Genomic DNA, 14,919 nt, shown 5'->3' on the forward strand with positions numbered 1-14,919 from the left:
TATCCTCTGTGTCCTGACAATATTTATCCCTCAATCAACATAACAAAAACAAATTATCTGGTCATTATCACGTTGCTGTTTGTGGGCACTTGCTGTGTGCAGTTGACTGCCACATTTCCAACATTACAACACTGACTACTCTTCAAAAGTACTTCATTGGCTATAAAGTGCTTTGGGGCGTCCGGAGGCCGTGAAAACGCTATATAAATATAGGTCTTTCTTTTTTCTTTTATGCCCGAGTGGTCATTGCTCATTCCTGAGTTCTGAGTGTGGGTAATATTTTCAATCATGGAGGATGTCACAGTCTAATTGTATCCACTCGTCATCCAATGTCCACTTTCAAGCAGGAATAACTAAACAATGATCAGGCGGATTTTCCCTTTCCTAGCTACCAATGGACGAATTGTAGCACCCGATTTGTTACCGCAGCCGAGATCAGCTAAGAGACTGGGAATCGAATGTAGGACCTTCTGGTCTACAGGGCTTAGTACCATACAAGGCAATACCTTTAACCACAAGACCATCAAGGTGCATTGATAAACTTGTTTCTGATGAAACAAATCATGTTGCAATCAAGGTAAGAGAGGGCATAACGAGGGGTAAGCAGGCAGTGGAGACTTTATGGGTAGAATTAAGAAATAGAAAAAGGATTTAAGACTGTAGTGGGAGTTGCGTATAGGCCACCTGATAGCAGCTGTGAAGTGGCAAAATGTATTAGTGCAGAGATTAGACAAGCATGTAGCAAAGGCAGTGTGATTTTAAGGGGGGAATTTTAACTTTCACATAGGCGCAGACAAGCTCATGTCAGAAAGGCAGCAAATGTGTATGTTCAGGACAGATTTCTGTAACAATATGTCCTAGAACCAACAAGGGGCAGGCCATATTAGATTTAATGAGTAATGAGCCGGATTTAGTTAACAGCCCAACAGTGTGTGAACATTTATCGAATAGCGACCATAGCATGATTGAATTCAACGTTGTGTTTGAAAGGAAGAGCAGCAAAACAGCTACTAAGATTCTAGATTTAGGTAAGGCTGACTTCAACAGGATGAGACAGAGACTGTCCACAGTAAACTGGGCAAATCTGTTAATGGGTAAAATGACAAGATCAGTGGAAAGTGTTCAAAAAAAAATTCAACATGATACAGAATCAGTTTATACCCCTATAAAGTGCTACTTGCCAAAAAAAAAAGCAGCCATGGATGACTAAAGAGGTAAGGGACAACATAAAATTAAAAGAAAAAGTATACAAAAATGCAAAAAATAGCACAGATCCTGGCAACTGGGAGAGATGCAAAAAAACAGCAAAGGATGACAAAACAGATAGCAAGAGCTACAAAAAGAGATTATGAAAAGAAACTTGCAAGGGATTTCAAAATCAACACAAAGATTTTTACAATTAGGAAAAAGAGGGTAGTCAGGAGCAATGTGGGCCCCTTTAAAATTGATAATGGTGATATTATAAATGAAAATAAGGAAATGGCAGACATGTTAAATTACTTTACGGCAGTATTTACAGTAGAGGAAGAGAATAGTATGCCAGATACCCGAAGGAAACTAATTTTGAATCAGGGACGGGGACTCACCATAATCAACTGAAGTAAATTAACAGTAATGAAGAAAATAATGGCATCAAGAGTGACAAAGCCACAGGACCAAATGGTTTCCATTCCAGTCCTCTAGATATAAAGGCCTGGAATACAAGGGGTTAGAAGTCATGCTGCAGCTATACAAAACCCTGGATAAATGTGTTCTGTTCTGGGCACCACACCATAGAAGGATATAGAGGCCTTAGAAGGAGTGCAGAGTAGATTTACTAGAATGATACCTGGACTCCAAGGGTTAAATTACAAGGAGAGATTACACAAACTAGGGTTGTCTTCTCTGGAATTTATAAGATTAAGGAGTGATTTGATTGAAGTTGAAGATATTAAGGGCAACTGATAGGGTAGATAGAAGGAAATTATTTCCGCTGGTTGGGGAATCTAGGACGAGGTGTCATTGCCTAAAAATTAGAGCCAGGCCTTTCAGGAGTGATGTTAGAAAACACTTCGACACACAGGGTGGTAGAAGTTTGGAATTCTCTTCCACAAACGGCAGTTGATGCGGGATCAATTGTTAAATTTAAATGTGAGATCAATAGATTTCTGTTAGCCAAAGATATTAAGGGATATGGAGCAAAGGCGGGTATATGGAGGTTACGTCACAAATCAGTCTCAATGGTCTCATTGAATGACAGAACAGGCTCGAGGGGCTAATTGGTCTACTCCTGTTCCTAATTTCCCTTCAAATTTTCTCCCTTTCTCTCCTGAATATGGACTTATAGCTCTTTGGGCATTAGCAGTTCTCTGTAGCTCACTCATGTGTCCATTCCTGAGCTACGAGTCTAGACAGTATGGATCAAGTTTTTCCAATTTGGGAAAGGGTCACATCACAAGCAGGCCAGATTGGGATTAGTTAACTCACCACAGACCAAGAAAATTCCTGGACTATATGGCTCTACTGCACACAGTACATCCATTCATAATCATCATAGAAGCAAAATATGGCCTTTTTGGGGGAATTTTTTCTTCCATGCAAATATTTTGTAACCATGCTTTTATAAATGATCTTGCCTTGGTGTCGGAAGTTCAAACTCCTCCATACCATCATGCCTCTCATTACAACACTCCAGTCTGTGTGTCGGTGAATCATGGGTCGCATCCTCATCATCACTATCGCCAAGAGCGCTATCAGAACTTTCATTCCTGGGAATGTCACCGTCGATCCTGAAAGTAACTTTTTCCCCAGAATCTTCATCTTCCCCACAGGGGATGTTAGCATGGGCTCTGCCCCCACAGTCCTGATTGCCAGAATAAGTGTTAACTGATTCATGAGGAGTGGTCTCCATACCGTCACAGCACAAAGTCCTCATTGTTTCAGCATTCTCTGTGGTATTTCCTCCACTTGAGGATCCAGATGATTTGGCCGGTTCCTTTGCAATGGTGATATTAGCAACCTGGTTAGTTCGCTCATCCCCCGTGCTTGCTTCAATGCCATTGTCCTCAGTGAAATATTTATCAAAGATACTAGTACTTCCTTCACAGGAAGGAATTCTTACATAGCAATGGTTCTGCTTTGCCTGCACCCATTCTACAACCTCAGCCATCTCTTGTTGGTTCTCGGCAGGTTGATCTACTCCATCGGTTTCCGAGAAACTAATAGCTTTCTGCATGTGATTGTTGTTGTTGTTGTTTTCGCCACCTTGGCGCTCCCTGAAGTGCTCTAGCTTTTCTTCCATTTCCTTCCTTCTAGTTTCAATATCTGAATCAGGTGATAGTGAACATCCAATCTGAAACATCACTCTGTCCTGCAGCAGTGGGCTCCTTTGAGGAAGCCTGCCTGGACATTTCTTTCCAGGCAGGTCACTGGAAGCTGGAGACTTTTTCACTGGAGGACTGTTTGCCAACTTTGCTGCAGTAGGTGATGTAGAATCAGAAGATCTTTCAGTTAGCCCGGCTGCCTCATTCCCAAGCATGTGTGTCTCTGTGTTACACAATGCAGCCCCTTTCACAGTCATCACGGCCTCCTTTTTGGGTTCCTGAACCAACACTGTGACTTCTCTGCAAGTGCTAGCACTGTAAAATTTGGCTTCATGCACAACTGAGGGAATTTCACTACACTGCCCAGAAGTCCACCTCTCACAGGTATCAGATTCAGTCTTTCCGCTGCTGACTGCCTTGGGTTTGAAATCTACTTGTGTTACTTTATCTGTAACTGTGATGTTTCTTTTCCCAGCATGTGTCGGAGATCGAATTGGAGTCACGAGAGCAGGGTCATCCTTATGAACAGTGACCACTACATATTCAGATTCTTCCACTTCTCCCTTCTCCAGTGCAGTGGTGATCTTGGTTCCTGCTTGGACGTTCTCACCTTCCTGTAGTTTCCCCTTGCACATTAGCTGGTTTTCTTGAAGATCTGAGCACCGTATAAAGTAACTAAGGACATAAAGTAGGCGTTGAACTAGTTCCTTACGCTTCCCGACCACCACAGTCCTGGTGAGCCTCACGGGAGAGCCAATTGCTCCATATAGATCACCTTGAAAGGAATGCACAGAATTAGTATCAACTTTAAATATTCTGAGATACTTTGAAAATATTATACAGCCTTTTGGAAAATAAACCTGCCTCATGTTCATAAATGCCAAGCACTATTCAAAGACGCACAGGGAGTTCTCCTAGTGTTCTGGCCAACATTTATCCCTCAAAAGAACAGATTAACTGTTCATTTATCTCACTGCTGTCTGTGGGACCTCGCTGTGCATAAATTGGCTGCTGTGTTGCCTACGTAATAAAAGTGACTGCACTTCAAAATAATTCACTGGCTGTGAAGCACTTTGGAATGTCCAGAGGATGTGAAAGGCACTATAAATGCAAGTTTGTTCTTTCTTCAAGATCACGAGGAAGCACGAAACAAAGGCAGCTTTTTGTCACATCAAGCCAGCTTCTTCCATCAGACCACACATAATTTACATTGATACAGACTCTCCAACCTAACGGGGACGCATACTAGGTGGAAGTGACCTATAATCTTAATTATTATAAAGCGAGATACTTGTACACGGACCAGCATTTCTCAGTCTCTCTTACTCCTAATAGTTTTATTTTATTTTTATTTTTTAAATTCTCGGCTCCACTTTTCCTGTACACTATCATCTCATACTCTCTCAAACAGTTTCCCGTTGCTCTACCACTAGTGCCTCTTGGACTACTGCGTCTGTGCTTCTCTCCCTGATTCCACCTCCACCCTGGGTTTTTTTTTGTAAGAACCACCATAGCCGCTCCTGCTACTTTCAGAGCCTGCTGCACCATGATTGCACTCTACCCCTTTTCTCCAAAACCCTGGGATATTCACCCGAATCCTACAAAAACAGCTACAGCCTTTACAATCTCCTTCTGCATATTCACAGGACATTAAAATCAGCAAAACTTGGAGAAACTCGAACTCCAAGTTTACTTACAAACTTGGTGTTTCCGTACTGAACAGAAAATTGGCATCTCTGCAGTTACTTCAAGTCAATTAAATCGCTGCAGTTCACATTTTAACATCCAGGGGGCAGTATTTTACCATTACAAAATAATAACCTGTTGAGGGAACAGCTGCTGTTTGCATAAAGTATTAAACAAGGAGGACCCCTGCCCCCCAGCTAAACCTAATTAATTTGCAGATAGAGCAAAAAAAAATCAACTGTCACAATTATATGATTGGTTATAAACGCTATGAGGTGCTGTTAAGTTAATCATACTGATTTGCTGAAATGTGCATCAGGAACACGGATCCTATGCAAAATCAACTGCTCCATTTTTTTTCTGAAATAGTTATTATGCAACAAAATCAATTACATTGTTAAATTAAATTTTTCAAACTGCCTTTAGCTACTAAACGAATCCCTAAAGTTAGCCACAGAATATTAGAAATGTTCCCAAGAAGCTGTCCCCTTCCCACTGCACCAAACATAGGCCTGCTCCTGTCTTTAGATCTTAGGGAATGAGTTCTGCCACATGCCCCAGAATCCAGTCCCTGGGACTTGAACAAAGACTCAGCCAAGTAGCAGAGCCCTAGAAAGCAGTGTCACTCTTTACACATTATATGACTCCCAAAATAGACCTCTGGCAGTTTACGTGTTACTGATGGACAATATGCAGAAGTGGGCTGGGAGGGCAAGACTTAAACAGAAAGTCAGAGCATGCTTTGTGAATGAACCGTTTTGCTGACAGTCAAAAACATCTCACTGTAAAGGCAACCAAATTTTCTGATTGGACAAAAACTTTGCTCCCCCACACAGCCTTCTGTCCAGAAATCAGGGTCAGGTAAAAAAAAAGTTTCAGGACAGCCATCATACATCACATTTCTCCGTGTCTCTTATTAAAGAGGTAAGTCCATACTTCAAGGTTCAACAGTTTTAATTTTCAAATTCTCTAACTTACTCCCTACCTCACCCCAACTCATTTTCTGCTCCCAAGTTTCAAAAGGGAAAAGGCTATTGGTGAGCAATGGCACTGGAGTACAGTTAATAATTCTATGCCAGCAGAGTACTGTATAGATTAGATTCCCTGTGCCTGCCATCAGCCAAGTGAGTCATGCCACTGCTCAACAGGGGTGCATATGTCATGAAGAGTGATTTCTTTGAACAGATTTTTGCCATAAATTACACGGTTGAGGTGTTAATGGGAAGCGGTCTAAATTTAAGGCGATTATCTACAACATATCTCTTCTCCATTGCATATCACTTCCCTTTAAATAAAACAGCCATTTTACCATTTAGGAGTCATTTCTAATTGCCTTCTATCCACAAAGATAGTTCTAATAAGACTAAGTTATTCAAATGTGGAAAACATCAGTGAACGTTACTTACCAAGTTGTGCCCAGAGAGGATTGTACGGATGCGATTTTCCCAACAAGTCCACATTCTGTGATGCATGTTTCTCATAAAAGGCCTTTATAGGTGGATGGTCATTCGGCATAACTGTGGGAACCCAGGCTAGGTGATATGTGAGCACAGCTGTTAGCAAAGCTGAAAGGAATCTGAAATAGGGAAAAAAAATTAAATAAGTTTTAAAAAACTGCCTGCTTGCATCAGCAAAGAAGCTTTTCTAATACTGGGATTGGTGAAAATGGAACACAGAATCATCAAATGACACCTGGGATGAAGCGATTGCTATGTTAAGAGACTGGGTATACTGCAGTATAGTCCCCAGAAAGAAGGTTAAGGGAAGATCTAAACAAGATTTATATTTTAGGGAATTTACAGGGTGGATAAGGAGTAGCTTTTTCCTCTAATAGTGGAATCCAAAACAAGGAGACCATAATACGAGAAAAACTTCTTTACACAAAGAGTTATGAGAATGTAGAAAGTACTGCCCCGTAAGGTCATGAATACAAAGTTAATTGACTGGTTTAAAAGGGAGATACTTACTTGAGAAATAAAGCGATTAAGGGATATACAGAAAAGGCAGGGATTTGGATTAAAAAGGTAAGAGCTGCCATGGCTAACAAGTATGGTGGGGTAGGCTGGAAAGGCCTACTCCTGTTCAGATTGTTGTGTGCTCTAAAACTCTCCTTTACAAAAACTCCCAGCTCAGAAGCATTCACTCAAGAGTTAAATATTCTAGTTCACTCCAATAGCATAGCAAATGCAGTTGCTAGAGAAAATCAAAATGCTTGAAACACACGGCGGGTTGTTCCGTATCCGAGACAAAGAAGATGGGTTAATGTTTTGGATATGACCAACGTTGTAACCATATCGGAACGGAGGCAGGAGTTGCCAAAAATGAAGAACGTCCATAGGTAGAGAGTAATGTGCTTGTGCACATAGCTGTAGTCCATAGAAAATTTATCTGCAAGTATCTACCACTGTACGATTAAACTTTGAGCACTTTGTGGATTCACTGGCATTATGAGTCAGCATGTTTGAAGTTTATTTCAACATTCTAGAGTACCATATACATACTGATTCTTTGACATATGCTCTATCAGTAAGGTGAAATCTCTGACAAAGCGATGGCATAACCGACTCTTTTCCGACGTGTTAAACATCATGGTAAGCCATGCGGGCTCGGTGATCCTTGGGACTGTGTAAAGATTGCACATAGTGGTCCTGCAAAGCAAAAACATACATTTTAAAAACATTAGCCATCCCTTAAAAGAATTTTCTGTAAAATATAACCTATGCTATCTCTTAATTAGTTGTAATGTGTTGCTTTTCATACAATAGTTTAAAAATGGATAAATTATTTGTCTTGCAATCCACACTTGCGTAATGATCCTTTTACAATTTCTTCAAATGTTTATTTTTTGCAAAGTGAAACTTATCCTTATGTTTAACATGTGCATATGCTCTTAAATGATGGCATTATACCATAACAGTATAAATTAAAGCAGTCAATATCTCCAGTGAATATTTTTAAATGAGAGTCAGGAGTGAGAGGCGAAGTCCATGGCTTGAGATGGGCAAGAGGCTTAAGCAGGTAACATTGCTCAGGCTGGGGTACGTCAGATCGAGATACTGGGCTTACATAGGGCACGAGAGCAGATCCAGTAGGGCTTGCAAGTCAGTGGAGCAAGAATGGGGGTGGGTAGCAGTCAGGTTAGGGTCAAGCCAGGAGGGAATGGCGGTGGGGCTTGTGCTGCTGCGGACTGGGAAGGAGCAGGGGAAGTCCAGGGCCTTGGATCATGCAATGGTGTGAAGGAACTGGTTTACGTGACAGTGCAATTCCAGGTATTGTGAGGGACACTGGAACCACTCTGGCTCCTGGGAGTTCCAGTTCAGTTACTCGGCACCCATCAGAAAGGCCGTGAAGTATCCGACGAAACAAAGAAAAGTTGTTGGAGCAATGGGACAGAAACAGATATTTTCTGAATTGTTAACTTTTTGGTGTTGCTGTTAGATCGCTTTTAGAGATATATAGTAGGGATGGCTGTATCTTGTTGGAACGATTGAGGAAAACAATTTTGCACAATGATCGATTAACAAAACTAGAAAATAACCAATTAGAAAAAAAGAACAGATTTAAATTTAATCAACAAGGAAGATTGACAATAGAATGACAGATGATACCGAACGTACAAGTGAGACAAGAAATATAAATATGCAGAGTACACATTTCACTAAGTGACCAAGGAGGAGTTTAAAAAAGGCGAGTTGATGGCATCCATGTAAAAATGCCCGAAATATCAGACCAGAAAAGTTGCAAATTGCTTCCTAGTATCATACAGTTCATTTGACTATTGGCTACAATGAATTCTACAGGGCCAATATCCCTTTAAGATTACATGATTAACTAGAGACAACCCGGAGCTTGGATAGACTTCAGTGGAATAGATTCAAGATAACTGTTACAACACTTTACAAACATTATATTGGTTCAACAAGTTTCTCCAGTGAGTAAACTAGCCACACAGACCAGGAAGATCCAGGATTACATGCGTTTAATGGATCCCAGGCAAGTCAATGGTAGAGTGCTGTAATTGGGCTCAATACCCTTGGATTAGGAAGAGGAAATTTGGCCAGTGTTCTCACTGCTAGTTTCTACCTCTCAATCCCTGCTACAAATGTACATTGTGTGGATGTCATGAGGTCAGGATCAGACTTGGCAGTCAAATAACCTGTCAGCACTCATTGTTGATGCCACTTTAGCAACACACAAAGAATTATACCCAGAAGAGAGGAAGAAAAAAACATTGCCAAAAAAAATCCAAGAAATCTATATACAGTTTCAACAAACAAGGTTCCAATGTCACTTTCTTTTTGTGGTCTTCCCAATTACATAAAAGTAAGTCACATCTGTGCTTGCGTGACCTCAGTTCTAGTCAGGCACGACATCTTGATTTGACTTTTATATAACCCTTATTCACCAAGTTTCTCAGTTTTATCACATATCAAGTGTACAAGTCAAGCTCATTTGTTTGCCACCTCACTGCATTGATTCTTCCCAATCAAATGTTCTCTTCTTCCCCTGAAGGTTGTCTTATGCTGGGTCCTGGTTCACTAGCAGCATTACCCAAGCAGCCACTCATCATTTGTGACCTTGGACAGCGAGTGCTCGTGGGCTATTCAACTGCAGAGCCCTTGCACACAAACACACACACAGGGCAGCAACAATTGGGAACCACGCCTGAATTGTCCCCTCCCTTGCCCAGGATAGAGCTAGTTGTGGTGCTTCTACCACGGTCCCAGCTAAGATCAGCCAACTCCACACCAGACTGGAGATCAAACAAGGTCATCATTTGGTCAGTTGCACATAGCACAGTAGATTTACCAGAGTCCGAGCCATTATGGTGCAAAATATTTATGTTTAATATGGAATTTATGCTGCTGATGTCATCCATTACTAGTTAATTAAATTAAAAAACCATCTACTAATTTACTTAAAAAATCAAGGTCATAGACAGAGTGTAGAAGAGATTCACTAAAATGATACCGGGGAGAGACTAGCAAAACAGAGGCTCTTTTTCTTTAGAACAAGGAGGTTACGAGGAGAGCTAATAGGAGGTATTGAGAGTCTGGATTAATAACTCTTTTTAAAATTTAATCTGGGCATCCACTGGAGTCTAGCGATTCCCTGGCCTAAATCAAAGTTGTGTGACTCTCACCTGGTCCATTTTCCTGCACCTCTGAGACCGATTTAAAGAGAAGAAATTTCTAACTCTTCACTCTGAACCAGGGGCGGAGATGATATAAATTGGGACAAATTATTTCCACTGTTCAGTGGGTTGGTAAACCAGAGGGAATACATTTCTGCTCATCAAAAGCACGAAAGGCAAGGATGCATAGAATTTTACAGCACAGAAACAGGCCATTTGGCCCAACAGGTCTATGCTGGTGTTTATGCTCCATACAAGCCTCCTCCCACCTTACCTCTCCTCAGCGTATCCTTCTATTCTTTTCTCCCTCATGTACCAATGCCCCACCAGAAACATTTGAAACAGAATTCATAATAGATTATAAAATGGAAGTGGATTAATATTTGAAAAAGTAAAATTAAAAGACGTAAACGTACAGACTCAGGTTCGATGGGCTGAGCTGTAAAATTCTATCATTCTAAATTATGATGGAAGACTGAGGCAGGTCACCAAAGATTGTCTATCCAAAATAATGGGGAAAGTTCCAAATATCTTGCGCCAGGTTACCACCCAGCCCAAGACTCAACCTATTGAATTTTCTTCGACTCCGCAAATACCTCACACTTCGTGTGAAAAAAACAGAACCAATTTTAGGTTAGCTGTAAGCTTTGCCACATCTCCGCCCCTGGTTCAGAGGGAAGATTTATAAATTTCTTCTCTTTAAATCGGTCTCTAGGAGGTGCAGGAAAATGTACCAGATGAGAGTCACACAACTTTGAGTTAGGCCAGGGAATCGCTAGACTCCAGTGGATGCCAAGATTAATTTTTTTTAAAGTTATTTGTAGATTATCCTTTAATGATACTACAATATTGGCAGAGCAATTCTAGTAATAAATTAGTCAATGCAGAAAATCACAACACTAATAAATCTAGCTCTAGGTTACAACATTTCAGAGTTATTGTTTTTGGGGGGGGGGGGGGGGGGGGGGGGGAAATTGCAGATAACCAAAACTACACGAATCCCTTCAAAATCTCACCTGAATTCTCCCAGGCCCACCATTACCCGGTTGATGTAAACTTGCACTCTCTGACTAGATTCTGCAATCTTTCTGCAGGAAATCATTGCCTACCAAAAAAAGAAAAGGTTTTAACGAACACACATTAAGAACTCATGCGTCATTCTGTGTTCAAAATGACAGATTTCAGTGCTGATAAATGGGACATTTCTGCCCACTTTTATTACTTAAACGCCTGCAAGATGAATGCAGACAAAGTAAAGCTACTTCACTCTGCACTCAAGGCATCTCAACCCAAGCTATGAAGTGTGGCCCCCCTATGGTGCAAATTTTCCTATTTCCTACACTAGCAATCAGCATAGCTTTGTAGAATATCATTTAGTGCTAGTTGTGGCAAACCACGGGGTGTTGTGAGCAGTTCCATGCCACGGAGTCACGATTAATGCAGTTGAGATCACCTGAACGCATTCTGTGCAAGACCTTACAAGAGGGAGGGGGGTTCATTCAATAAATGCAGAATGGATTCAACACAAATGAATGCAGCCATGCCATTATACAAGATGCCATATGATGCAGCTTTACTAAAAAAAAAAATTAAGTCTATTAACAGGGTGGAAAAAATTAACTTAATGTGCAAACTTGGGGTAATCACTAGGCTTGAAAAGACAGCCAACAATAAAATTAACATAGATGTAGAAAAATTGAGTGTAAAATAGTAATTGCTTGGTACCTTCTCAATTGCACTCTTCAGCTTGTTCAGGTGAGTCTCAAAGAGAGGGAAATGTGAGAAAAAGAACTCCTGAAAAGTCTTGTTCTCCTCTTCTTTCTCTGGCAGAGAGAAAACAACACTGATGGCAATCTTCTTCCTCCGGACCATCTGAGGATTGGAAGTATAGCTCTCATCTGCCATACTGAATGTCTCCTCAGCTGACCTTGTAATAAGGACACATTAAACACAAATAAACCAAAATCAGTCATTGTGAAAACATGAATATATGAACACAATGTCTGCACCAGTGAGCAGGGACTCCCCAATTGTAATCGAAAAAAGGTTCAGACATGAGATCAGAAAGTATTTCATATAACTTGTTCCTGATAACAACTTGCATTTATATAGCACCTTTAACATAGTAAAATGTCCCAAGGGGCTTCACAGGAGCAGTATCAAACAAAATTTGCCACCGAGCCACATAAGGAGATATTAGGACGGATTTGGTCAAAGAAGTAGGTTTAAAGGAGTGACTCAAAAGGAGGGGAGAGGTGGAGAGGTTTAGGGAGGGAATTCTACAGCTTGGGTCCAAGGCAGCTAAAAGGAAGGCCACCAAAGGTGGAGCGATTAAAATAGAGATGCACAGGAGGCCAGAATTGGAGGAGCGCAGAGATCCGAGAGTGTAGGGCTGGAGGAGATTAGAGATGGCGATGGGCGAGGTCATGCAGAGATTTGAAAACATGGAGGAGAATTTAAAAATGGAGCCATTGCCGGACCGGGAGCCAATGTAGGTCAGCGAGCAGAGAGTTTTGGATGAGCTCAAGTGTATGGATGGTGGTAGATGGGAGGCCGACCAAGAGAGCATTGGAATAATCAACTCTAGAAATAACGAGAGTGCAATCCCAACAGAATCGATTAGATATATCCTCAATCAACTTCCCATAATCTCTTAAAATATCAATTTCATTAATGTTATAAGTTAGATTATTTCATGAACCACACAGCAGATAGTGAAAATATTTCCCAATCTCCAACAACAATACCACTATGAAGAACGCCTCCCATTGGTAAAATATTAATTTTTCCCAATTTCCACATATGCCCTCCCTCTCTGAATAATATTGCTGATTTGTAGGCAGTTTTACTCTGTAGACCATAATCATGGTATGCTAGCCAACTTTGATTAGTTTAAAAAATGTTTTAATTCACCACAGTATTAATAGTTTCTTCCTTCAGATATTTTGCTTTACCTAGACAACCAATAATATCCTGCAAGGTTACATTACAAACTTTACACTTACCACCTGGGAAAAATGCCATTTTCAAGACTGGTGGTCTGACTACGTAGCCAGCGTCGCTGGAAACTACTGGCACAGCTACTGGAAAAGGAGGAATTTGGAGAAGGGAACGGTGTAATTAGCAGACTACTCAGGGATGCTGCAAGGTGAAACAAAAAAAACCAATTAGTTAGGATACACTTCAACCACAGAATGCTTCATATAGATAATGTAAACACACAAATTATATAGCATAACACTACAAAACCACAAGTCCTTTTCCTACTGCACCAGTATAACTTCTGAAATAGAAAATAATTCCATCAAATTGGGGATTGAAAATAAGGAGCTTCCCCACCTCAAAAACCAGAAAGTTCTGTAAATGCTTTAGATATAAGCAACATATATTTTAGCTAGTTCACTAGCTTCAGCACCACAAGCTTTTATTGAATGAAAACAAAATCTAGTGAAAAGCTCATATTTTAGGCTCAATGGAGAACAGCTTTAAAAAATAAAAATCAATGAGTTTTACCATTTGGTTTTGAATAGATTTTTTGAACTTAAATTCATGTGTCTAGAAAGTAAATGAAATCCATAATCAGCGTTTCAAAAAATATATACATATACCTGATCGTGCTATGCCACTGTCTCCATCTTCATTTTGACCTCGGCTTGGCATATCTACAGGCGTACTATGAGCTGTAAACAGAAAGTTCCATTAGGACCTTTTGTACTTAACAAACTGCAATACCGCTCAGTTGGTAGCACTCTCTCCTCGGAGTCAGAAGGTTGTGGGTTCAAGTCCCACTCCAGGGACTTGAGCACAGAAATCTAGGCCGACACTCCAGTGCAGTACTGAGGAAGTGCTGCACTGTCGGAGGTGCCGTCTTTCGGATGAGACATTAAACCGAGGCCCTGTCTGCTCTCTCAGGTGGACATAAAAGATCCCATGGCACTATTTCGAAGAGCAGCAGGGGAGTTATCCCTGGTGTCCTGACCAATATTTATCCCTCAGTCAATTTAACAAACAGATTATCTGGTCATCATCACATTGTTGTTTGTGGGTTCATGCTGTGTGCAAATTGGCTGCCACATTTCAGATATTACAACAGTGACTACACTCTAAAAGTACTTCATTGGCTGCAAAGCGCTTTGAGACGTCTGGTGGTCGTGAAAGGCACTATATAAATTCAAGTCTTTCTTTCCTAATTCACTTGTTATCGGCAGTTAAATAGTCACTTGGAGGCAGCGGCGGCGGCTAGAATTGTTAGCAATAACAGGAGATACTTTTACATCAAAGATGGGTGCAGCATCAGTATTAGAAACAAAACCACAGCCAGCAACACATTCAGATCTCTAGTACAATGGTCTAGTTTTTGAAACTCATCTACGACGCATAAATGTCTCAGTCAGCTCCTTTACAACTTAAGACATTTAACCAGAACACAATCACAAGATATTTCATTATTTCACAGGGTGCTATGGCTATTATACTTTGTAGAGCATGCTATACTATTCCCCTATCACCTGCAGCAAAACAATCAATATTGTTCAAGCCATTTTGTTCCTTTTGAAAACCTTACCAATTTGTGCATTTTATCACAAAAAAAGCTTTTTTTGCAAAAAGCAAAGCTTTTGCTCAGAATGGAACAATAGGTTCTTCTATAGCGTCTTTAACGTAGCAAAACGTCCCAGGAGTGTTATAAGACAGAAAATTTGACACCGAGTCACGCAAGGAGAAATTAGGGCAGGTGACCAAAAGCTTGGTCAAGAGAGGTAGGTTTTAAGGAGCATCTTAAAAGGAGGCAAGAGAGGC

At 40.7% G+C, this 14,919-nt stretch overlaps 2 protein-coding genes across 15 annotated transcripts in view; one reads left to right on the forward strand and one right to left on the reverse strand.

Annotated features, from left to right (window-relative positions):
* rapgef2b (Rap guanine nucleotide exchange factor 2b) overlaps positions 1–14,919 on the forward strand; it is a 1,083,630-nt gene that overhangs the window by 672,761 nt on the left and 395,950 nt on the right. The window lies entirely within an intron of this gene.
* The window catches only part of LOC147122779 (folliculin-interacting protein 2-like), a 98,781-nt gene that overhangs the window by 15,699 nt on the left and 68,163 nt on the right, over positions 1–14,919 (reverse strand). For all 4 annotated transcript variants that reach the window (XR_015081605.1, XM_086010673.1, XM_086010665.1 and 1 more), the window contains 7 exons: positions 13,731–13,802; positions 13,128–13,263; positions 11,848–12,049; positions 11,139–11,227; positions 7,490–7,636; positions 6,395–6,564; positions 2,616–4,077 (listed from right to left, as the gene is read on the reverse strand). Coding sequence is in view for 3 of the 4 variants with exons in the window: in XM_086010673.1 (XP_085866799.1) it covers positions 2,616–4,077; positions 6,395–6,564; positions 7,490–7,636; positions 11,139–11,227; positions 11,848–12,049; positions 13,128–13,263; positions 13,731–13,802 (2,278 nt within the window). In the remaining variant the exon portion in view is untranslated. The remainder of the gene's footprint in view (positions 1–2,615; positions 4,078–6,394; positions 6,565–7,489; positions 7,637–11,138; positions 11,228–11,847; positions 12,050–13,127; positions 13,264–13,730; positions 13,803–14,919) is intronic.

The sequence above is a fragment of the Somniosus microcephalus genome, chromosome 2 (assembly GCF_052327205.1).
Source record: "Somniosus microcephalus isolate GS21.2 chromosome 2, FLI_Smic_1.0, whole genome shotgun sequence".
NCBI classification, from domain to species: domain Eukaryota; kingdom Metazoa; phylum Chordata; class Chondrichthyes; order Squaliformes; family Somniosidae; genus Somniosus; species Somniosus microcephalus.